This window comes from Sciurus vulgaris, assembly GCF_902686455.1.
Source record: "Sciurus vulgaris genome assembly, chromosome: 4".
Classification (NCBI taxonomy): Eukaryota; Metazoa; Chordata; class Mammalia; order Rodentia; family Sciuridae; genus Sciurus; species Sciurus vulgaris.
In genome coordinates, this window is record NC_136464.1 from 146663132 (window position 1) to 146689587 (window position 26456).

At 39.1% G+C, this 26456-nt stretch overlaps 1 protein-coding gene across 11 annotated transcripts in view; it reads right to left on the reverse strand.

The window, feature by feature from the left end:
• The window catches only part of RCBTB2 (RCC1 and BTB domain containing protein 2), a 53887-nt gene that overhangs the window by 24412 nt on the left and 3019 nt on the right, over nt 1–26456 (reverse strand). Inside the window, exons 1-11 of one of the 11 annotated variants that reach the window (XM_079137652.1) lie at nt 20684–21038; nt 11278–11381; nt 10075–10102; nt 8339–8436; nt 7812–7876; nt 5824–5979; nt 5451–5601; nt 2814–2980; nt 1995–2153; nt 1756–1863; nt 677–819 (exon numbers count right to left, since the gene is read on the reverse strand). In XM_079137652.1, the coding sequence (XP_078993778.1) occupies nt 677–819; nt 1756–1863; nt 1995–2153; nt 2814–2980; nt 5451–5601; nt 5824–5979; nt 7812–7853 (926 nt within the window). In that variant the 5' untranslated portion in view covers nt 7854–7876; nt 8339–8436; nt 10075–10102; nt 11278–11381; nt 20684–21038. Of the gene's footprint in view, nt 1–676; nt 820–1755; nt 1864–1994; nt 2154–2813; nt 2981–5450; nt 5602–5823; nt 5980–7811; nt 7877–8338; nt 8437–10074; nt 10103–11277; nt 11382–20351; nt 20648–20683; nt 21039–26456 lie in introns of those variants that run through there. The other 10 variants (XM_079137648.1, XM_079137654.1, XM_079137653.1 and 7 more) reach the window with 10 other exon arrangements.

The following is a 26456-nucleotide window of genomic DNA, read 5'->3' on the forward strand; positions in this document are numbered from 1 at the left end:
TTTTTTAAAAAAAGAAAAGAAATGAAGAGAAAAAAAAAGTGGTGATCAACCACAACTGAGAAATTCAGTGGCTTGCAAAAATGTCAGGATGATAATGGAAACTGCTTTTGGATGAACTACTTAACACAACCTTGTAAACAAGTGCACAAAACAAAATCTAGATTTTTAAACCATTTTGCTCTTCCTCACAACTTTAGCTTGGGAGTTCAAGTGATGAACCGCCCCATCCTTTTTGGCTGGCAGATTATAAGCAGCTGAGAAGTAACCTCACAGCCCATTCGGGGTCCTCATTGCCCCGAGTCACAGAAGACAGACTTCAAATGTCACCAACTTCCCTTGAAGCATGAAAAACAAACAAAAAAACAAAAACAAAGCAGGGAGAAGAGGTGTCTGTGAGAGAGAGAGAACAGCTGTTGTAGGTTTAGTCATTTTAGTTTGCACAGAGCAGCTAGTGGAGGTATAAATGAAATACAGGAAAGTGAAAATAGGCTATTTAACAGTCAACCTTCCCAACAATTCATAAGCCAACTTAAAAAAAAGAAAAAAAAAAAAAAAAAGCAAGGCTTCTTCCACTAATATTGTAAGGCTACTACAAACTGCACACAATTCTAAGTCACATCTCAGTCCCATCTAATCGCTGCAGACGAGTGGGGTTATTTTGAAAAGCACACATTACCTGTCCTTTTCCACAACGACAGGGGTAGGATAGGACTGGTTACTTTTATTGCCAGTGCCCAACTGGCCATAAGAATTTGCTCCCCAGGCATACACTTGACCTTCGTCCGTTAATACTAATGTGTGTGCGTAGCCACAGGCAACCTGGAAGGGGAAAAAATTCCTCTCAGACCCACAAACAGAAGGAAATGTTTCACTACTCTCTCACACTAGGTTAAGAATCAAAAACGAAGAGAAGGAACAGGCAGCCTGCCCATGAGGGACACATCAAGCTAACCAATACTCGATCCCCCCAATACCAGCCTAGGCCCTGTAGGAGGCCAGAGCTGCAGAGGCCCGAGCACCGTTCTCGGTTTTCAGGTGACTTTCTTCATGCTCACAGAAGCCAAGGGGTGTGGGCTGAATGTAAGAAGGAGATACTTTGATCCCTTTTTCTGATCATCAGAGGAAATATGTTCAATGCAGAAAATAAAGTATAAATATGAAAAAGTACTCTCAAGATCAGGGTTGCTTTTTCTCCCCTATTGACATACAGACATAGGTATATGCATGTGTTATTTTTAATGATGATATTGCATATGCAGTTCTGTATCTTGATTCTTTTCACTCATCATTACAAATACATCTTCCCCTATCATTTAGGATTCCTTGTAAACATAATACAGACTTGGTATAACCTCTCTAATCAACTTATTGTTCTATTAATTCTTTTTTTTATTTTTTGCTTTATCTTAACTAATTCTATGGATTTTCTTCTTTGGTTCCTTAGGACAATTCCCCAGGGTTAAGTCAAGAGGTCCGAACATTTTTGAGGATCCTGAAACATCCTGCCAAAGATTCTTCATGAAAAGCTGTAACTTATATTCTAAAAGCTGTGCATGACAAGCACCCTAGAAATAGATAGAAATTTCCTGACAGGTACAACTTAATTCAGGGAAAAAAAAGCTTCAATTTTTACTTCAGTGAAGATATTCAAGCAACTGATCTTTTCATTCTGCTAAGAAAAGTGCATTTTTAATACACCAGTATCTCTGCCACCAAAGATCAAACCGCGCACACTCAGAGCAACAATGGACGTACCCGCTGGACACGAATGCCTTGCAGAGCTGCCACCCTGCAGGGGGTTGGCTGGTTGCCGCTGCTGCCAAGTCCCAGCTGCCCATTGCCATTGTAACCCCAGACAAAGACCTAGGAGATGAGAAACACGGCGCTTACCAAAGATAGATGCCAGCCCAACGCTGTGAGGAGACACGCGCCACGCTTGCGATGCTGATATGGAAAAAAGCTTTTTTAAACAAAATGTGAAATAACCTTCCTACCTCCCCGTTGTCCACTACCGCCATTGAGCACATCTGCCCACACGCTATGTTCATGACTACTTTATTCTGTAAACAGCCGGTGACTCTTCGAGGGATCGGCTGATTCGCTGTTGACCCAGATCCTACCTGGCCAGAGTTATTATAACCCCAGGCAAATACCTATGCGAAAGAAAAGATGGACAAACGAAGCACGTTAATTTATGGTCGCAACAGAACACTGACAGGTACTTACAGCACTTCTCCATTTCTCCCGAAGAGCTTCAGAACCAGCAATTCTCACACACCCAGGCCAAGAAGTTCTTAGAAAAGCCATTCTTACACAAGTATTATTTTATGCAGTTAGGTAATTGGTGTTATCTACCCAAAAAGTAATAATTACAATCAAATGTCACATAAGACAAAAATATCTACTCTGCCCCAGCCACATTTTTCAACATTTTGGAATTTATTTTTTAAAATAAATAATCCCTTCACTATACAGAAGGAAAAAAAACACTTCCTTTTAAATTTTGCAGTGGGGCTGAGGACTTTGCTCAGTGCTACAGCGCTTGCCCAGTGTATGCCAGGCACTGGGTTCAACCCGCAGCCCCACAAAAAATAAATTTGGCAGTGACAGAAGTCCTTCATACATACAGGTAAACTTCATAATATAAATGCCATGACTATGAATTGTTACCAAAAGGAAGGCTGAATTTGAAGGGGACAATTATTTTAATCAAACGATCATATTTCCAAGACTGCTAAAGGGATCTATAGAATATTCCATATATTAAAAAAAAAAAAAAAAAAAAAAAGAGCTTTTATGCTGACTCTTCTCACCTCTCCATCAGATGTTAGGACCAAAGAATGGTAAGACCCGCAGGCAACTTCAACGACTTGTTTGTTTGACAGATTCGTAGAGATGTGACAGGGCACTAAGCCATGATTTGTTGTCCCATTGCCCAGCTGGCTGTAAGCATTGTGACCCCAGGTGAAGACTTCTCCTTCTGCAGATAAAAGGGAAGGATTACCAGCCCTCAAAACATCTGCTTCATTATATGAAAATATAGACTGCATGACTTCTACAAATGAAAAGTAAAAACAGCTGCAAAGAGCTGACCAACTTCCTTATTCTACCAAATTCATTCTATGAAAGAATCTATCTGGGAAAACATAAACTGCCTCAAAGAAATGAGATAACATTTAAATTCATGTAGTTATAATAGCTGTAAGATAGGTTGTAAGAATCAGCAGAGAAAAAGCTTCTAAAAATAATAGACAAGGGCTGGGGTTGTAGCTCAGTGGTAGAGCACTTGCCTCACATGTGCGAGGCATTGGGTTTGATCCTCAGCACCACATGATAAATAAAATAAAGGTATTGTGTCCATCTAAACTAAAAAAAAAATTTAACAAAATAGACAAAATATTAGATTGAAAGTCAAAAAGATTGTAAGGCTACTTAACTCTCCTAGATCTTAATTTCCTTAGCTATAAAATGATCACTAAGTTCATTCAAAAAAATTTTTATTACATTATTCATTGTGCAACATACACAGGAAAGTTCATTAAATAGATTTTATAATTTTATAAATAATTATAAGGCACACATCCATGTAGGACTGCTCATGTCAAAAATATAAATTATGATTACCCACAAAGACCCCTCTTACACTAAAGAATTTAGCTTTTCCTGGTTTTTAACTTTATTTATTTATTTACTTACTTATTTATTTATTTTACTGGGGATTTAACCCAGGGCCACTCTCCCACTGATTTACATCCCCAGTCCCTATTTCTCAAATTTTACCTTGAGATAGGGCCTTGCTAAGTGGCCCAGGCTGATATCCAGCTTGCTATCCTCCTGCCTCGGCCTCCTCAGTAGCTGAGATTACAAGGCAGGTGCCAGCACACCTGACTTCCTGGTTTTTAATTTTAAATAAATGGAATCATAATGGTATATACTTATTAAAATGATCAGTCTGTTCTTTGTTTCTGCTTTCTTCAGCCCTTTTCTGTGTATTAAACAACCTCTTCTGCTCAGCTCATCAGGACACACATGCTAATTCATGGGAAGAATTATTGCCTGATTCTAGAATCACAAAGAAAAGCCAATTAAGATCTTTAAACTAGTTGTAAAGCATCCCAGTGCCTTGTTTGCTGTGTGCCTGGCTCTCTTGGACGGTGAGCTGCTCACTGCCATTGACCTTAAGGTGGTGGTTGCTTCAGGTCTCAGATGAAGCTCCTCCTCCAGAGACCGTGGGCATTAACTTCTACCATGCCCTAAGGCACTTCCAGTCAAGGACCTCTAATAAATTTCATTTGCGATTTCTTGAACCATCCATCTAATGTGAATGAAACTACAACTCCATAGTCAGACACTCTCAGGGGGAGGGTTTATTTCATTACTCTTTTTTCCTGCCTGTTTTGCTCAGTCAGTGATTCTGTTCAGACCTCAGGAAGCAACCAATCCTTTCCTGAGCGGGCACCTTTTGTGGTCCCAGCCTGCATGGGAGGTCTTGTATCATACTTCTATCAGGCAGGACCTCAACTTAGGTCCCTTTATTCTGAGTACATCCAAATCACAGCTCAGTGTCAGCAGAATAACAGAGGCCTTGAAAGAAAAATGGCTTCAAGTTCTCCTCCAACCTCTTAGTTGATTTCTCTTAAATCTCATCTGAGAGTTCCTTTCTGCCTTGTCAGTGCTTTATAAAGTTTTTTTAAAAAAATATCTTATCTAGAATTTAGTGGTTTTTCAGTGAAGAGGTAATCTGAGTAATCTAACCTATTACTGGAAACCAAAAATTCCTAGAACATATCTTTTTAGTGTGAAATAAATAATATTTATTTTATAATATTCATATTATAAAATATTTTATTTTATATGAATATTTATATTTAATATGAATATTTTATAATATTCATATAAATGAATATTCATAAAATTTATTTTCAATTTGAAGAATACAAATAAAAGGAATACTAAACTTAAAGAAAACTCCAGTGTCATTTAATTCCAATATCTAATTAGTTTGGTTCCATGAGCTGAGAATGAGAATGTTTATTTTCTTTTATTACTAATGCCAGTTAAAACTATCAGTCACTATTCAGTGTAAAAGCAGCACAGAATGAAGAGTTACAGGGAATGCTGGAGTCTCTCAGTTCATAGATTCTCCTCAAAAGGAGATTTCCCAAGGTCCTCAGCGAGTACAGCACCTCCTACAGGGTTACACCTATAAACAGAAGGGGTTCGCTGGGCCTGATGCATTCTCATTCGCTCACCTAACATGCCAGTAAATGCCAGATCCTATCTGCTGGGTCATCTTACACTGATATTCTGATATACTCATATTTCATGTTGTCCAGTGCATGGTCAAGTTCACGGGGCAGTGTAAGCAACTCTCACCCAATCAGAAAATATGTCCTGTATTTCTCAACAAATCAAGCAATGGCTAAAACTCTCCACTGAATTTCTGTTACCTGTTGTTGCCAGGACAATGTGTGGGCCGCTCCCATAGCTGAGACAGGCTATCTTTTTGCCACTTAAAGAATCCAGTCTCCGAGGTTCAATGGTGCTCTGGACATCACCTAACCCCAGACAGCCACTGCAGTTTGTGCCAAGCACAAAAATCTGTGGGAAAAACAACTGTTGGTTCAAACAGCTCTATTTCTGATGAGTCCATAAATTTCGCTCAGATAGGCACAGGCTTCTGAAAGCAAACTGCTTCTTTATAAATATAAATCAACTTTCCATGCTTTTTTTAACCTTGATTGCTAAGTTCCTCTGAGAGCTTCGATTTAACAAAGCCATTACTAAAAATATGGGTGGGTAAATTTTTTTCTTCAGAATTACCTCATCATTTACTGTAGTATATAAAACTTCATTGCCAGCGCTGCCAAAGACACAAGCCTGACGAATTAACTGCAGTTCTTCCTCAGAACAAAGCGAAAAAATTGGCCACTTTCCCACATCTAACATCTTCAAAGATGACAAAGTAGCCTGTACTGGCTGAAAAGGAAAAAAAAATGTGTATTTTGAGACTACTAATAAAATAAATAAAATTTCTTTGCCCGTTTGGCAGAGGAGGGTTAAAGCCAGTTTAAGGAGGAACAAGCCCTGTCTGTTTCTGAGAGGCCTCTCACAGCGGCAGGAATTGCCTTCAAGCCCAATGGCTTCAGTACTGCTCTCATGGCAACCGGGCGCCAGAGGCCCGGATGGCATCAGATCTCACCTATTAATTTTCCTCAAGGACACAGGAATCATCCAGGCTGAACTTTGGGGAGCTGAGTGTTTAACAAGTACTTTAAATATTGGCTGTGTCTTAAATGTAGCTGTGGAAACTAGGTTGGTTGTAAAAGCAAGAAAAAAAGAGAGAGGGAGGGAGGGAGGGAGGGAGGGAGAGAGGGAGCAATGCCATTTCATCTGCTGCCTAAGCCTTAGCAAAACAAAACCTTGGAAAAGAATCATGCTGAAGGTGACAACAGGGAAGTGGTCCAAATGTTCTGGTTCCTGGGCAAGTTTTACCTGAACTTCAGTTTGAGAAGCTGGCTTTCCTCACTGTCCACTGAGGTCTGGGATTGTTAGGAACAAACACCCCAAAAGTGTATGTACTAGAGTTTGTCAGGACAGCTGTAAAAAGGATGGCAAACCAGGTGGCTTAAACAACAGAGATTTGCCATCTGACAGTTCTGGAAACTAAAGTTCAAAGTCAAGTTGTCAGTTAGTTTGATTCCTCCTGAGGTGTGCAGGGAAGATCCACTCCAGGCCTGGATTCTTGGCTGCCGGATGGCTGTCTTCTCCCTACATCTGTTCACATTGTTTGGTCTCTATGTGTACCTCTGTGTCCGAAGTTTTGTTTTAAGAAGACACCAGTCATGTGGGATTAAGGCTGACCCTAATGATACTTCACTGTCAAAGTTGTCACGATTCAATTTAAAATACAGCCTATGCAGACAGAATCAAAATTACAAGTTGGGCATGTTGTCACCCACTTGATTCCTCATATAGATGCAGAAATGGCTCTACCGGAAGCACACATTTCAAAGGACTCATAAGATGTATCCTGGTTCCTAATTTTACAACAGATGTATTTTCTCCATTATGTTTTCCTTGAGTTGATATTAAAATCTCACCACTTCACATTCCTCAAACAGATGCCAGCTACAGGTGGGGGAGGGAACCCAACAGTAAAAAGTGAACCCAACAGTAAAAAGAAAGCTGGCCTGGAATTAATTATCACCTCAGGCAGCGAAGTCAGGAGGGTGCCTGAGCCAAATTTGGACTGGGGAATTCTAGGGATGCCATCTTAAATACAGACATTACCAGGCTCTCATTTCGTCTTCTAGGATTACATATTTTATAATTTTTTTAAAATGTGTTTTTAGTTGTTGTTGATGGACCTTCATTTTTACTTCTTTATATGTGGTGCTGAGAACCGAACCCAGTGCCCCGCACATGCTAGGCTAGTGCTCTACCACCGAGCTACAACCCCAGCCCTAATATCATTTTAAATCTCTGAGAAAGGACTAAACATTGTTGGTCTCAGAGCCTTTTGCAGGACAGTGTCATCTGTGACAGGAAGCCTGTGCTCCTCATCCAGGTCAAAGGTCACCTGATCCTGGGAGCCCTTTTCTCCATCCTTCAAGTAGTAATCAGTTCTCTGTTGGCCCCTTCAGCATTCTACACCCCCACAATGGTTATCTGTTGACATCTCAGTCACTACACTGTGAGCACCTCAAAGACAGATGCCATCTGACTGATCTTCCTATCACTGACCAACTTGATGAAGTATGTTTCATGCAATGGAACACACATGCTCCAAGGGCACAATTTTTTCTAACCTTGCCACTTTCTCCATAGAAAAGAGGAAGTTCTTCTTCCATATGGACTCAATGCTGGGTAGTCCCTGAGGAAAAAGTATGTGGTAAAATCAGGATCCATGTGTCAGAGGAAATGAGGCAGGATAAAATTACTTTAGTTCTAATCGGGGACAGTTTCCACACCTGTAGTTTCAGCATTTGGGTGGCTGAGAAGAGAGGACTGCTTGAGCTCAGGTGTTTAAGACCAACCTGGGCAAAACAGCAAGACCTCCTCTTAAAAAAATAAGAAGATATTTTTAATTAACAGAGAAAATAATAAGCTGAGCTCAAATATGATGAAGGGAATTAAGCTCTAGGCATGGGAGTTAACCGCTATAAAACCCACGGGGTGTTTTAACTGTTCTGGGACTCTCATGGGAATCGTTCTGCTGAATTCTAGAAAAGTAATCCCAGGATAAAATGTAGGTCCTTATGTCTACAAGGAAATGAGTAGAAAATTTTCATTTCAGAGTTGACATCTTATAGGTTAGAAAAAATAAATTTTAGACCTTGGTCAACTTTTCTCTGGGATTGGAAAATTCCAAATCACTGTGAAGAGCAGACTTATCAATTCTCAGCTCCACTGAAGAATATGTAGTTTGCTAAACTGGAAAAAAAAAAAAAAAGAAAAATGGAGAAATGAATGAAATGGACAAAAGGTTGAATGAGTGAATATGGCTTTATTTTCCTGGACTTTAACAAAAAAGTTTGAAAGGAGAGCCAGCAAATATGTAACAGCAACATTGTTACATATGCCTTCACAACCTCTGCACAATGGCTTCTGGCTATCATGCAGAAGTGACATCAGAAGCAGCCTACTGAAAGACACCAGCATGTGTGTGCTGTGGCTCATGGTTCACTATCTCACCACTAAACATGAATATAAGCAAAATAGCATTCCCCCCCAAAGCAATTTAATAAAACTGTAATTAACAATGTTGATTTGTTTTCTAATTTATTAGGTTGGGTCCTATTCACTTACATACGATCCATCAATTACTAATAGTAGAAGGTTTTATCTGATATTTGCTACAGTAGATTTGAACCTTACAGTAAAGATAAAAACAAAAACCAAATGAGGTCAGTTCTTTAATAGTGTTCTTTATCAATGTTTTACATGCCCTTGAGAATCTTAGTAATCTTTTTCCCTCAGCTGTAAATAGGTCTCTCAGAATATGAGGAATAATAATATATTCAGAATAACTATAATTCAAAACCATAGCAATTAGTAATATATAAATCTAATATCTAGAAAGCAAATTTAAAAAGACACATTTGTCTTTAAACAGGATCACTTAGAAGTTTCTCACTTGTAAATTTATAAAACTTGATCTAGTTAACAATATGAAAATATATTTTGCCATATTTAATACTATACATCATCTATGCCATTTTAGCATCTCTGTTAAATCCTAATATTCTCTAAAACACAGCCTGACTGCCACTGAACTTCGCATACCAGTGTGCTTCCTAATTATCCAAATAGGCAGAGATACATTCCTCTCTGTATTTCCACAGCAATGCTTTTAAAACTTCATAATGGCACCTTTCATATTCTGCCTCATGTCATAGTTATTCCTATGTGATTTATCTTCTCTCTTAATTTGCAAGTTCCTTAAGAGGGGACCATGATTCGTTTGTGGTTGTAACCACTATAGCATTATGGCTCAGAGTGAGTACAATGTATATGTTGGAAGCATCTTTGGAGTATAGCTCTTGTGTTCTGGAATGTGCCTACCAAGGTTGTTTTGTTTGTCCTTCCTTCTCTTTTCTTTTCTCTCCTTTCTCTCTCTCTCTCTCTCTCTCTCTCTCTCTCTCTCTCTCTCTCTCTCTCTCTCTCTCTCTCTCTCTCTTCTTTCCTTCCTGGAATCTGCCTACCAAGGTTGTTTGTTTGTCTTTCCTTCCCTTTCCTTTCCTTTTCCTTCCCTTCCCTTCCCTTCTCTTCCTTCCTTCCTTCCTTCCTGCCTGCCTGCCTGCCTTTCGTCCTTTCTTTCTTCTTTCCTTCCTCCTCCACCCTTCTCTTTCTTTCCTTGTTTCTCTTGCAGTGCTGCGGATCAAACCTAGAGCCTTGGGTATGACAGGCAAGCACTTACCACTGGGCCACACCCCGGCCCCTTAAAGGTTTCCTTTTCTGTCTCATCTAAATGAAAACACCTTTTCCATGTCTGCCTCAAATTTACTGGAATAAAAAATAAAAAGAGAAGAGAGGAAGACTGAGGATGTGACTCAGTGGTAGAGTGCTTACCTAGCATGCCCAAGGTCCTGGGTCCAATCTTCAGTGTCATGAAATGGGGGAGAGGGGAATAAAAGAGAAGAATAAAGGAAAAGAATCCCAGAGTGACAGAAAGGAGGGAAGAAGGGAGGGAGGGAGAAAGAACGGGGAAAAGGAATAAAGAATGGAGGAAGGAAAAGGAAAGGAAATAATGGAGAGAAGGAAAAAGAAGTTAGGCGACTGCGCCTCTCTGAACTTCAGGCTGCTTGTTCCTGGTGGAAGGGAAACATGCTGACGTGCTAAGATCAGGGAACCAGGTTATCAAATAGGAAAATAAATGACTCTTTTCAGTGTCTTTGATTCAAGTATAATAAACTCTTTAATAGGAACGGTGGGAAACAGGTCATTCTGTTTATTGGCTGATCAGGTTAAGACATAATTGCATGGATGGCACATGGAGATCACCAGCTCCCAAGAAATGACATTCATAAGACTCAATTACCACTAAATATAAGATTAACATAATTTTATGTTTGTTGATCAGAAAGTCCTTCAAGATTTAGAAATGATTTAAGATTAATTACTATCATACGCTAATGTAAAAAAATTTCTTGTTGAATTCCCTGGTTCTGTAGAAAGTGGTTGGTTTGTTTTTGTTTTTCATGATACCAATGTGATACATACATAATAAAGAAAACTAATTTCCCCAATTTGAGCTATTTGAGGGATACGGTTTTTGGAAAATATGTGGCAATTATAGTTATCTTACCTGAGATCTGCATGATTTCACCAGGCTATTATCATCAATATTGTAGTAGTATATCAACACACATTTTAAAAATCCACAATGTACACACAGAAAACCACATCCAAGGTGAGATAAACATGTATTCTAAATAACAATGGTATACTAACGGTTCAAATAAACAGTTATCCTGTGCCAGGCATTAAGCGCCTGGCACAGTATCTCATTTAATCTGTATAATACCTAAATGAACAATCGTAAGTATAAGGTATGATCACTGCCTCATTTGATGAACATGTTTCAATAACTTGACCAACAGTCACCCACCACTCGGGATCACAGCTAGTGTTAGTCCCAGGACTGGTTCCAAAGCTCTTGTTCTCAGACCCCCTACTGTGCTGCCGGATATTTTAAGTTTCTCCTATGTACAATCCAAATTGTTTTATTTTATAGCAACTGGCTAGGAACATTCCCTTCAAATGCATTTGTACCTGATTGTCTTAAATTTCTGGAGCCCAATATTCAGTCATCTTCAATCCTGTTGCCTTCTAAAGCTGTCCTTGTAAAGCAGTCTTCTAAAATAAGGTTACTATGACTGAAAATACAAATACATAAATTCTATTAGAGAAAAAAAAACAAAGAAAAGAACATACTATCTTTGCAAACTTAACAATCCATTATTAATTTGGGAAAATTATATTTAATTGGATGAATTCTTATGAAAAAATCAGCAGGTGTTCAATTATAAAAATATTAAAATTATAATATATCACTGGGATATTATATTTTATAAATTTGAGACAGGATTTCAACAACTTGGACACTAACCTATATGTAAAAACACATAATTAAAAAAAATTAAACTACAGTATTTCCACATAGAAAAATGAAAGAAAAACCACATGGAATATTAAAAAAAAAAAAAAAAAGCTTTCAAGCTTTTAGAAGTATAGGAAATATCTTTATGACTTCAGGGCAGGGGAAAATTTCTTAAATAAGACATAAAAGCATAAGCCACAAAGAAAAGACTAGTAATTTTGAGCAAAGAGAAAAACTATGACACTATAGGAAAAGATACATGCAACACATAAAACTGACAACTGGCAAAGGATTAGTGTCTAAAATATATAAACAGTGTCTACGAATCAATAAGAAAAAATAACACAATTAGGAAACAGGCAAAGGATATAGACTATTTGCAGAATTAATAAATGCATTATAAGATATTACAATTCACCACTGAATTTATCATGGAAATGCAACCATGATAAAATTGATCTTATCCATCAGATCTGTTAAATTTAAAGAGAGACAACACCTAACGATGATGAGGATATAGATTAAAAGGCATTCTCATACACTGCCCAAAGAAACATAAATTGGTACAATCACTTTAGAGAATAACTTCACATCTGGATCACTACAGCATCTTTCCGTCTTTTTTGACACATACATGTAACTGAACAAAAATTTCACAAAATAATTCTTACACCTTCCACATGAGAGGCTTGGTGATACCTTCTTTTACATTTTGTCTATTCCTATTCTACCCCCCACTATTCTATTTTATCCTATTCTGTTTCAATTTAAAAGAAAAAGAGCGGACATGGCACATTCCTATAATCCCAGAGACTTGGGAAGTGGGAGAATTTCAAGTTCAAAGCCAGCCTCAGCAACTTGGTGAAGCTTGAGCAATGTAGCAAGACCCTCCCTCAAAATGAAATATACAAGGGAGCAGGGGATGTGGCTCAGTGGTTAAGTGCCCCTGAGTTCAATCCCTGGTGCCAATAAATAAATAAATAGAAAGAAAGAAAGAGAGAGCAAGAGAGATGGTAAAATGATTCCAACATCACTAATAAATCACATTCTATAGTTTGGAAAAATTCACCAAGATGAACTGTAGAGTAAATACACAATTGTGTGCAATAGCAAACAAACAACAAACAAACATGAAATAACAAGCAGAGTTGACCAACAGTTTATCAGTGGAACTCACAAACTGTGGCATATGCATATTACACAGGAATTAAAATAAATTTTCCAGAATCAACACAGATACATCCCCAAAACCAATGCTGACCAAAACCACTAAGTGAAAGAATGATATATATGGCATACCATTTGATAAAGTATAAAAACATGCAGAGAACAATACCACTTAAATGTATTATGGATGTGAACATATGCATGGCTGCACTTTTTTTTCAGTACAGATAACATTTTTTTAAATTTATTTTTATTGTAAACAAATGGGATACATGTTGTTTCTGTTTGTACATGGAGTAACAGCATATCATTTGCATATTCATACACTTACATAGGGTAATGATGTTTGATTCATTGTTATTTTTTCCTTCCCCCCCACCCCTCCCACCCCTTCTTTTCCCTCTATACAGTCCCTCCTTCCTCCATTCTTGCCCCCCTCCCACCGCCCATTATGTGTCATCATCCACTTATCAGTGAGATCATTCTTCTTTCGGATTTTTGAGATTGGCTTATCTCACTTAGCATGATATTCTCCAATTTCATTCATTTGCCTGCAAATGCCATAATTTTATTATTCTTTATAGCTGAGTGATATTTCATTGTGTATATATACCACAGTTTCTTTATCCATTCATCAACTGAAGGACATCTAGGTTGGTTCCACAGTCTGGCTATTGTGAATTGAGCAGCTATGAACATTGATGTGGCTGTATCTCTGTAGTATGCTGATTTTAAGTCCTTTGGGTATAGGCCGAGGAGTGGGATAGCTGGATCAAATGGTGGGTCCATGCCAAGTTTTCTAAGGAATCTCCACACTGCTTTCCAGAGTGGCTGCACTAATTTGCAATGGCTGCACTTTTGATGGAATTTTTTTCATAGGATAATTTTGTTCCTTTGGGGTGTGTGTGTGTGTGTGTGTGTGTGTGTTACAGGGGACTGAACTACTCAGGGGCATTCTACCACTGAGCTATACCTCCAGTCCTTTTTTTTATTTTGAAATAGGGTCTCGCTAAATTGCTGAGGTGGTCTCAAACTTGTGATCCTCCTGCATCAGTCTCCTCAGGAGCTGGGATTATAGGCATACGCCACCACACCCTGCTCCCATAGGAAAATTTTGATGGAGGCAATGCCAAAAATAAATGGTCCCACATAATTCTATCAATGAATTTGTATCCTATGGCTTTTCCATTGACAAGATGGTTTTCAAGATTTTAAGCTTAATCATCTAAGTACTGGAGGATAAGATTACCCAATATTAAAGAAAACAAAATCTTAGAATACCACTATTCTAATTTTTCCTTTACATGGACACAGAAATTCAATAAAGTACTGATAATGAAAATCCATAAACCGTAAATTATTTTGGCATCCCTAAAATAAAATCTAATCAATACCATAGGAAGATAATAACATAAAGAACAGCATTTTTAATGCCATGGAAGGAAAATCTAAAATAGAAACATATGTTTAACAACAGTGTATTAGAGTGGCAAAAGTATGTTTTCTATTTCTAAGTCTACTCACAAACTTTCCCCTTTCCTGCACAGGAAGGCAATGTTTCTTGTAGACCCAGGGCAGAGACTGGCATTTGTATTGGGAAAATTCTTCACATTGACAGGGTCACAGCATAAGATTATCCCACATAAACTTACTTACTGGATGACAGTAAGGTCATTGGTTTTCTCCATTTATTTGGGGATATATGACTTGACTCATGTATATAGTTAATTATTCATTATGTATCTAGTTAATTATTCATATTAAGTGTTCTATGTATTACAAATGGTTTCTTATACATTTCCTTATTTAAATGTAAAAAAAAAAAAAAAACTAATGATACAGACTTGTAATGGACTGATACTGCTTTGTAATACAGAAAATGGGAGAATAAGGACCTTCTCCAGGCAAAAGCTCCAGCCACTGATCTCTGCCTTTTCAGAATCCTAACTGCACACTCAGGAGTCAGTGTTTTGAGTTTTTGAAAGAGTTAATTTTTCAAGGCCAAATATATAACAAGTAAGGTCATCTACTGCATTTCTTATTCCAGTTCTTTTCCTAAACTTAAATAGTTCACAATATATTTCCAAATTACCCCCAATTGGGACAGATTAACTCCTATTTGAACATACTGTATTTAGAAAGTTTTTCTCTATACTCTTAACAACTGCACAGCCGAAGATCAGCAGACAAGATAGTCTTTTGAAAATGTGACAAATGTATCCATTCCAAACACAGAGAACAAGTCAAATAATCATTTCCCTGTACAAAGCATAAGATAGGCAGTCTGTACATATTATTCTTGGCAAAGTAATCAGTAGTAGTTCATGTGTCTACCACACAATATGCCATAGTACTTGGTAATGCCTCTGACCTAAATAATGAATTAAGCTGATTATAGGTCATAACATTCATTTGCCTGGTTCATTCAACAAATATTGGTTTATTGCCTGTAGTAGACAGTGAGTGAAAAGCAAATATGTAAAACAGGAAACACAATAATGTGGTGCAAAGGAATTTGCAATTCTTAGGTGCCTGAGTTCACACTGACGTACCCAACAGTGGGTCTTAAGAGCCAATATTTGGTGGTTAATCAGGAGCTTATAAACGCTGGCAGCTGTACTTTAGAAGTGATCCCAGTGGGAAAAAAGTAAAAACAGAAATTTCTGTAGAGAAACCCCAGTATTAGTTATTTTTAAGTTCAACTTGATAATATGAGGTCAACTCTGAAACCACATTTAAGAAACATAAAACCGTTTCCTTGCAATATAGAATTCAAAATCATTTACAAATTCTCCCACTTGGGCAACACATTAAATGATGCTTGTCTAATCAAAGTAACAGAAAAGTGAACTGAACAAATATCTTTTACGACATCAGCATGTAGTTTGCAGCATCAGTGCGTTGATGAGCTGCAGACCAAGTAGAAGTCGATGGGATAATGACAGTTCCCAGGTATATACTTTGCTGAGTCACTACTGACAACAGCTTTTTTAGTGTCATCCCAAAGTTACAGGTAATATGAATAGATAAAAAAATATAAAACGTAATCCCCACTGTCACTTGCTTAAAAAAAAAAAAAAGACAGTGTTATTATTTAGTTCCTTTAGAATGAGATGCTAGAAATCAACAAATAATAGATACCAACAGCAGCTAATTAAAATGAAAAATTATAAACAGGATGAACAAAGCTAAAAATATAAAAGCACAATGAAAACTAGAGCACAACCTCAAAGGAAATGGTATTGCCATATGCTTATGAAAACCAACAACCTGACTTGGAGAATACAGAAACATAGTTGCTATTTTAATTGTATGTTTGTTAAAAAGGTTTTCAAATCTCACCAATAGTACTGGGGCAGAGGTCCAAAGCAAAAGTGTTTTTAGTTTGAAGAGATTACTAAACCTGTCAACATTGGCCTTTTCAGCCACACAGCAAATGTCACTTTCAAATATGAAAAAAGTAAGATAAACTACACAAATATTTGTAAGTGTTATATGGGTGAGTTGGTACTTAAAGAGTCATTTTTAAATTCACTTGAAATTTAGTTCCTTATAGATCTAATCCAATTTTTAAATAGATCTTAACATACCTACTAAATAGAATCCTAATTGTTAAAGATCTTGGCCCCATGATATAATTCCTCCAACATGGCAGGTCCTCTTGACTTTGGCTTATTCCCACGTGGCATTCCTTTTGTTCAGTTTAATATAGATTTTGTATGACACATGATCTTACAGTGATCACAAATCATGATATAGTCACATATTATCACCCACTGATACTTGTTAGCTCAAGAAGTCTTCCATGGAAAAGTATATACACTAGACACAAGTTTAGGATGAATGACAAGACAGAAGACTTAGAAACACACTCAAAAGTCAGATTAATACTGGGAAAAAAAACTATTTTAGGTTAAATTTCCTGGGGTTCTTCAAGAGTTAGGATGGGGTCACCATGTAAATGAAACCCATGTTCCTTACAGATCATGAAAGCTAGAAGGATCATATTAGCCTTCCACTGATGGACATTAAGAATATCTCTTACAGGGAGGCAAGCTCTCAGTTCCTTTGAAGTGGGTACTCCCATGTGGACCTCTATTTTTAGCCTGGAACAGGAGTCATTAATGTCACTCTGCAACCCCAATACTTCTGTCCCAATGCTTTTGTTTATAATAACTCCAAATAAACTTCAAAAGTAGCAGTATCTTAGTATCATTTTAATTTCATTTATCTACTGATAAAACTGAAATTGAAGATAACAATTTCCTAAGGGCATTAAGAAAATTCATTGGGTTCCCTACATTTACACATCTAGATAAACAGTTTTTCGATTTTTAAACAGAGTTCATAATCTACTTTACTTAAGCAAAGGGCTTCAGGGGCCCACACTTGACTTCCTAAAATCATTCCTATCAGCCTCTTTCACTAAGCCTCCTTTAATTATGATTAAAAGTTGTTTAGGGCTAGGGTTGTAGCTCCGTGGTAGAGCACTTGCCTCCCACATGCAAGGCACTGGGTTCGATCCCCAGTACCACATAAGATTAAATAAATAAAGATATTATGTCCATTTACAACTAAGAAATATATATTTTTTTAAAAAGTTGGTTAGGTTCATTCAAGTATTTCTAAGAGATACCTCTTAGTATCATAACATGACATCATACCAGGTGATTTAAGCTCCTCTCCACAGAGTTTCAAATAAAGTAATGATCACTCTTAGAAAAGAGCTTCACTAGCCATTTGCAAGACTTAATGTCACAGGGACACTAAGAAGCAAACAGTGAAGAAAACACAGGCATCTCTTGGTATCCACAGGATACCACAGGATATCCAGGACCCCTCCACCCTATGAATAACAAAGTCTTTGAATGCTCAGGTCCCTTGTGTAAAACAGTGTATTGTTTGCCTATAACCTATGTTCATCTTCCCTTATACTTTAAATCATCTCTAAATTACTTACAATACCTAATACAATTTAAATGCTAAGTAAATAGTCGACATACTCTATTTTTAGGGAATAATGACAAGAGAAAAAGTCTACATGTTCAATACACTCAGTATTTTTAAAATATTTTCAATTTGAGGTTGGTTAAATAATGGGACGTGGAATATAAGGATATGGAGAGCAGACTGTATGATTTTCCTCAGCACATCTGTAGTAGCTGGTGTCTCTTCCATGTAAGAATCCAGCCTCTTCATTTGATGTGATGAGTGTAACTGTAGAATTCTGAATAATTTGAACTCTATTTGGAGAAAATGATTTTTAACCTATAAAGGATGGTACCATCTGTCACAGTGGTCATTCTGCAGGTCCCCATGAGACATATTAAAGCATGTTAATGAATATTTTCTCCCAGAAAGATATTTAATTTTAAACCTCAGTTCTCCCTCTTGAGCACCACCTTCAAATTATCCTTTAGACTAACTATCACCATGCTATTTAAAATTGCAACCCACAGCCAGGCGTGGTAGCCCACACCTGCAATCCCAGCTATTATAAGACAGAAGGATCAGAAGTTCACTGGCAACTTAGGAAAATGCTGTTTCAAAATCAAAAGGCCTAAGGAATATAACTCTGTAGTAGAGGGTCCTAGGTTCAATCTCCAAGACCCACGAATAAATAAACTGCAACCCACATCTACACTCCCAATTCCATTTCTCTGCTCTTCTTTGTTTTTCATTGCATCCAGAATTTTCTGAACTCACAACTAAATGTTGGTTGTTCGTCATTTTTCACTAGAATGCAGGCTCCAGAGGCAAGAGATCTTTGCTTTTGTTTACTGATCAATCCCAAGCATCTAGGAGAGCTACTGATAGAAAAAGTTTGCTGAATGAACTCACCTTCAGTACAAAATCTGGAGTTAGATTTCAATTTCATTTATACAGTTAACAAATACCTTCTGTGCTCTAATTATGGTGAACACACTGCATAACCATAGAAATATAAAATCAGAGAGTGATTAAGAGCTACAGGATAAGATGTTGGAGAGCCAGAGCAGTGGCTAATTCTAATGAGGCAGCCACCTCTTTGAAGTGATCACGACTGTTTCAAGAACTGAATCAAGTCTGGTGCCAGGATGATTTGGGTGGAGTAGGAAAGTGAGCCCTGGGCATGGAGGAAATAGCAATGCACAAGCCCTGGCGTGACAATAACAATAGGCCTCATCTGGTGGGAGTGGGGTGTTCAAGAATGTATCATTCTTGTTGCCTTACCTATTACTTAATAACATATATGTGCCGAATACATAGGAAATAAAGGGATTGCATTTCACTGAGAGTACTCAGATTCTCCGAGCCTAAGTGGCTTTTCTATTCTAGCTCCCAAATGTCTGTCCAGCACATTACATAAGATTGTGAAGCACACAGTAATGACATTGTTAAAAACACTTCACAGTGGCCCCAGGCGTCACGAAACTGTTTAACCAAGTACCAAAGTCCGGAAAGGTGTAAAACCAAGCAGGAACTCAATACTACAAAGGTGCAAAGCCAGAAGCCTCAAAACACATTATTTAAGATAATCACTTTGGTGTCTAGTAGAAAGAGCATCGTCCCAAAGCACTGTGTGTGAACTCAACCACTTTTATTCAGCTCTGAGAAAGAATAAACAGCCAGGCACGGTACAAAGCGGCTCTGCTACATGCATTTTGTTACAGTCCTGGGCTCAAACTGTTACAACATTTTCTGCAATTTTGCAAAGAACAGAAGCAAAAAGTCCACTCTCAACTCGCCTTCCAGCTCAGGCAGGAAGTTCTTTCTCGGCCAGGGCAGAACACTTGGAAAGTTTTCAACGTCTGAGAACCTCAACTTCCGGGGCTGAGCAGAGCAGTATCTTCCGGCTTAAGGTGTGCAGCGACAGATCCCTATCCCTCCACAGCAAGTCCCAAACAGCTTCGCCTAGCAAACTTTCCGCGCGATCCCTCCACATCGGGACCAAATGTCCACAGCATAAACTATGAGAAAGTCAGCGTCCAGTTCGAGCCGGGATACCAGAGGCTTAGGCTTGGGGGACGGGAGCCAAGGGTCGAGGCGACAGAAATTAAAACATCAGCAGCCTAAGCTGAGCGGAGTGCACAGGGAAGGCGGACGCTAAGGCAGGAGCCTCCCAAGGCCTAGGTATCAGCTCAAAGTACATTGGGACGCGGAAACTTAGAAGCTGAGGAGCCTCTGAGCAGGCGATTATGCTGGGGCGACGCCAAACGCAAACCAGGACCGGGATTTGACGCGTGCGCAGTGCTGCACTGGCCCACGTCTTGGGCGGGATGTAGCCCCAGAACCACGCGCAGAACGCTCGCGCGCGGACTCGCGCAGGCGCACGGCAGCCTCGGCCCGAGGCCTGGGCGGGGGTATAGCCGCGGAGACTCACGCCCAGCCCCCCCCCACCAGCGGGACTGCGCATGCGCGGCGACGCCTTGGCCCTTGGCTGGGGCGCAGTTCTCGCCCCCGGGCCCCTCCCCAGCGGTCGAAGCTGCCGGGCCGCGGGGGCGGGGAGAGGTAGCCCGCTGCAGGGGTACCTGAGAGCCGCCCGCTTCCCGTCCGGCGCCTCCCCTCGGTTTCCTACTCCACCCTTGCACCTCCATACCTCAGCGCGGGCCGGAGCCGCGTCCGCTCCGCCTCCTGGGTCGCCGTTACTGCTCGGTCGGGGGCCCAGTGCCGCGACGAGTTGGCGCCTCCCCCTGAAGCGGCCGGGCCTCGGCGGGATGCGCTCCGGTGCCCGTCCGGGAGGGGAAGGAAGGGGAGCGCAGCCGAGGGGAGGGGGCCGGCGACAGCGCCTCGCCCCTCCTCCGCTCCCCGGCTTCCCACGGCCGCCCCCGCCCCTCTCGCAGAGTCCCCTCCCCTGAGCGGACCCCTGGGACTGGACGCCGCTGGGTCCACCTCCGCGGCTCCCGGGGAACCCCCTGCGGACACCCTCACCTGCTCCGGGGGTGTAGCCCCAAAATTTGGGGGAATTTGTCGTTTCATGCGTAAAGCTTTACTCCTGTTTGAGTAAAGGGCCTGTTTTCATTCTGCATGCGGATCCAGTGTTCTCAACTCCTCTTATCAAGAGACTGCAGCTCATTGTGTGTTCTTGGCAGCCTTGTCAAAAGTCAATCAGCCTTTAAAAAGGAAATTCTGTCACTTTTGACAATGTGGATGGTCCTGGAGGACATATTAAGTGAAATAGGCACAGTAGGACAGATACCATGTTATCTCACTTATGAGGAATCAAAAAAGTTGAATTCATCAAAGCAGGGAGGAGATTGGTGGTTACCGGGGCTACAAGGGGGCAGGTGGGAGAGAGATAAAAGAACACAAAGTTTCAGGTAGGAGGAACGTGTTCAAGAGATCCATTTACAATATGGTACTATAATAACGATGTATTTGTATACTAAAATTGCTGAGTAGGTTTTAAGTGTTCTTATCACAATAAAAGTAAGGTAATGCATATATTAGTTTAATTTAGTCACTCATAAATACATATATCAAAATATGTAGCCAGGCATGTTGGCACTTGCCTGTACTCCCAGTGACTCCCGAGGCTGAGTCAGGATGGCAAGTTCTATGTCAGTGTGAGCAACTCAGCGAGGCCCCAAGAAACTGAGCGAGACCCTGTCTCAAAAGTAAAAAAAGGTTGGGGATGTAGTTCAGTGGCAAAAGCTTTTGGGTTTAATCCACAGTTATGCCCGCACCCTTGTATACAACACGTTGTATAAATACGTATAATTTTGATTTGTCAATTTAAAAATAATTAAAAGAATTTTTTTAAAAGAGCAAAGTACCAGCCAGGCAGGTGGTACACACCTGTAATCCTAGCTACTCAGCTTCTGCAACTTAGACCTTTAACAATATAGTGAAAACCTGTCTCAGAGTAAGCTATGGGTACGTATCTGGGTGGTACAGCGCCCCTCTGGGTTTAATTCCACACACACACAAGTACCAATTATTTTTGAGTATTTTCTCTGCTTGGTCTCTTTATAGTACGTTTTCTAAGTCCTCACCATAACCTAGCTCTGTTTTAAAGATGAGACAATGGAGATTTAAGTATCTTGTCTAGAGTCACATAAATAGTAAGAGTGGGGTCAGAACTCAAATTCATCTCTGATTCCAGTCTGGAACTCTTCTTCACTTAACCATATAAAATGAATTATAACAGTAAATGGGTCGAATAATGAAAAACCTTGACAATGTAATAAGATGTATCCCTGAATTCCACAGAAGATTTTAAGCAGGAGGATGACACAGTGCCCTCCAGTTGAACCCACCCACTGTTGTGCAAATGGGTAGAAATGAGTCTGGAGCAAGGGAGACTCGGCTAAGACACTATTCCATTAGTCTGGACTGACACTAGCACACCCACCAGCAGACCTTAAACTTAGTGTGACAGTGAGTGGGCTTAAAGGGAGAGGAGAAAAAGGATTTGAGAAAAATTTAGGAGTTGAAATCATCAAAATGATAGGGAAGAATGTGAAGTGAGTCAGTCATTTAATATTTTCTAGGCCTCAAAATCTTTACCTTTAAAACAGAACACTGGAGTATATGTTAAATATTTTACAAAAGCAACATTAGGCTGATACCATAACTTGGCAAAGACAAAGCCTTTTGTATGTTGATTTAAAAAAAAAAAGGAAAAGAAAAAATCTTAAGTAAAACGTCAAGAGATACAATCTAGCAAAAAATTTAAAAGTATATTGTACCAAGATGGAGTTTATGTGGTGGGACTTTAAGATAAAGACTGGTGAGCAAGAGAGGAGGTGAGAAGAATTCACCAAGACAAAAGAAATCAAAGAATTTATTAGCTGGCGATAAGCTGCTGCCCTATAGAGAGCAACAGCAGGGACAAAGAATAAAAGACATTTGCTGGCCCACTCAAAGGGCCTCTGGTCTATATATGTTTCTGAGTTCTTTGTTGGCCTTTGGCGGGCTTTTTTGCTAGGAGTGGCTTGTGCTAAACAACAGGTGATTGACAGATTCCTGTACTTTGCCCTTAGTGCTTACTGCACATGCTCTAAAACCTCATTCCCAGGTTTTACCTTAAATGTATGAGCTGCAATTAACATATATGGGGCCTTGAACAGAAGCTTTTCCTTATCAGTTATCTCTACTCATGCTCCTAGGGATGGTCAGGCAATCTTTTTGAAAAACTGCTCGCTCTTTTAGACGTCAGGGAAGTTAGCTCCTTGGATAACAATCAAGGTGGGATGAGACCCTGAACAAGGGTCCTGATCTGTCCTGTCTCAGTTTGTTTCAGGGATGTTAATATGATATAGTGCTAAGAAATTAATATTTATACATAATAGGTCAAAGGAACAGGAATATTTTGATTTGTGGTGAGAAAATGTTTCATAAAATTTAATACTCATCCTCAGTCTTACTTTTTATTTTGAGACAGGGTTTTATTAAGTAACCCAAGCTGGCCTTAAACTTAGGTTCTTCTTGCCTCACTCCCAAGTAGCTGAGATTACAGGCATGCACAACTACTCCCAGTTTATCAAAGAAATCTTCAGAAAAGGGCTACAGTCACACACTGAAAACTAGTTTCATGCTTAATGGTGAAATTCTAACATATCCCATAACTACAGAAATAAAACAATGGTGCCTACTTATCCCTTATTAATGCTGTAATGCTATTCTGGAAGTACTGGCTTATGCAATTAGATAAGATCTTAATGTAAGAAATGAAAACTGGAAAGGATGCAAAAATTTCATTACACTAAGCAGTTAGATTAGTGTTTTGAGGTGTGCATTGCAGCCCCTTTTCAATTTTCTGACTGGTCAAATTCAGAGGCATTTTATGTGTGTCTGCCCCAGAAGAAGGAGCAGTCACTGTGCTATGACAACACACTGTCCAGTGGCAGTGATAGCTGTCCAGTGGTAGGCCCTGGGAAGAACTCTTGGGTCTCTTTCCTATAAGACTTGAGAGAAGATAGTCGAGGCCCTTTCCTGTAAGGTAGCTGACACTTTAACTCCACTTTGGGCTTTTTCTTGTTCCTGAAAAGGCAAGACAAGCCCAGTGATAGGTCATTTGCCCCAGGCATCAGAGCAAATGTCTTTGCATTTACACTTGCTTCTCGCAGTCAGTGATCTGTTCTGAATTGGCCTTTCCCAGCATTGCAGGGACTGGGGCCAGGATGAAGATGGGGTTCTAAGGCAGAAATAAATAGGACAGGTTTCATAGCCTGCCTTGGTTCTAAGTCTCACAGACGTATGTAGTATAATGGTGTTCCCTAATTTTGTTCAACATTAAAGCCTGGACTAAACCCTCAGCTAGTAATAGGGATCATTTGCCTTGCTTTGTTTTTCTGTGTATGGACTTCTTCTGGGGATCTATCTCATAGAGAGAAGCAGGTCAAGGGCAGGATTTGGGTTTTCGTGGATCTCTTGGCCAAACACCACTTTAATTGCTCTTACTTTTGGCATGACCTAAATATACTCAAAAACTGAAGAAAATAAATGAAAACCTTCAGAATAATAGTGGAGTTTAATAGTGTGATAAAACCATGAAACTACTAAGAGACAAGACAAAATAAAAAGGCATATTCTATTTTTAGATAGGAGAACCCAACAATGTAAGGAGTCACTTCTCCTAAAATTAATCTGTAAATCTAGTGTACTATCAATAAAAATCCCAGTGATTTTAATTTTTTTTTTTTTTTTTTTTGAAAAGTTAAAATCTAAGCGAAAGCATAGTGTGGTAGAGGGAGACAATTTCTGGAAGACAATTTGCTTTATGTATTAAATTTGATCATTGACTTAACAATCCCACCTTTAGGAATTTACTAGTATCATAAGATGCTTAAGGATGGTCATGGCAACATTGTTTATAACTGGGAAACATGCTGGCTTAGTCCATTCAGGCTGTCATAACAAAATACCTTAGAGTGGGTAATTAGTAACAGCAGAAATTTACTGATCACACTTCTGGAGGCTGGGAAGCACAAGGTAAAGGCACCAGGAGATTGGTGTCTGGTGAGGACTTGCTCTCCACTTCAGAGATGGCCCCTTGCTGCTGTGTCTCACATGGTGCCGAGAGTGAACATTGTCTGCACATGGTGAAAGAGACAAGGAAACTCCCGCAAGCCTCTTTTAATAGGAAATTAATCCCTTTGTGAGGGTGCGGCCCTCGTGACCTAATCGCTCCCCACAGGTTCCACTTCTTAATATTATCACATTGGTATTAGGTTCCTGATGAATGGGGTGAAGGGGGAGCACCAACATCATTCACACTCACTTGGAAAAATAGCCTACATATTCTATGGCAAACTAGTTGGGTAAACTACAGTATGGCAAATGCCATTGGTAATCTACCTAAAAGCCATGCTTTCTTTTTCCTTTTTCTTTTAATTAGTAAAACTAACCCCCCCCCCCAATTTTATATATATGTACATATGCGTATATATAAAATTGGAGGGTAATTTTTAACATATGAATATATATAGGCATATATTTGTATAGTAGGGAAATTGTCCCCATTTTTATATATATGTATATTAGATTAAAATATATATTATATATAATATATGTCTGTAATGAGTAATTTTCCCTAACATACATATATATATAGATATTCATATATAAAATGGAATAATTAACAAACCCCCATGTACCCATCATTCAGCTTCAACAATTAGCAGCTCATGGCCAAACTTGTTTAATTAATACTTTCATTCTCCCCACCACCATTTTCTTTTGAAGCATCTTATCTATGAATATTTCAGTGAATGTCTCTAAAAGATAAGAGCTCTTTAAAAAAAAAAACTAAACAAAGTACTGTTATCTTACCTATAAAAGTTAACACTAATTCCTTTATTTTAGGACATTCTTTCAGAGTTCAAATTTTCAAATGCCTAATAAGTGCCGTATTTTTTTTTAACATTGGCGAATTGAGATTCAAATGAAGTCTACACTTGACAATTGGTTTATATGCCTTTAAGTCTCTTTTAATCCATTTATTCCCCTCCAACCATTTTTTTCCCTTGCAACATATTATTTCTTTATCTTGTGGTATTGGGGATTGAACTCAGGGCCTCAGGCATACTAAGCAAGTACTCTACCACTGAACTATATCTACAGCTTTTTAAAAATTTTGTTTTGAAACAGGGTCTTGATCAGTAGTCCAAGGCGGCCTCAAACTTGCTATCCTCCTGCCTCAGTCTCCCAAGTACTTGGGATTATAAATGTTCACCACTGTGCCCAGCAGAACTCAGCATATTTATTCTCAGATTTTCCAAAATATGATTTCTCTAAATCCACTTAGAATGGTGATTATCAAGAATGCAAATATTAATAAATCTGGTGAAGATGTGGGGTAAAAGTTACACTCATGCATTGTTGGTGGGACTGCAAATTAGTACAACCACTTTGGAAAGAGTATGGAGGTTCCTTAAAACACTAGGAATGGGACCACTGTATGGAACCAACTATCCTACTCCTTGCTGTTTATCCAAAAGAACAAAAATCCAGCATACTATAGTGACACATGCATACCAATGTTCACCGCAGCTCAATTAACAATAGGCAGGTTCTGGAACTGGCCTAAGTACCTGTTAACAGATGAATGGATAAAGAAAATGTGGTAATGTGGTGTATATTCATAATGGAGTTTTACTCAGACATAAAGAAGAATGAGATTATGTCACTTGCTGGTGAACAGAGGAACAGGAGAACATCATACTAAGTGAAATAAGCTAAACTCAGAAAGTCGAGGGTA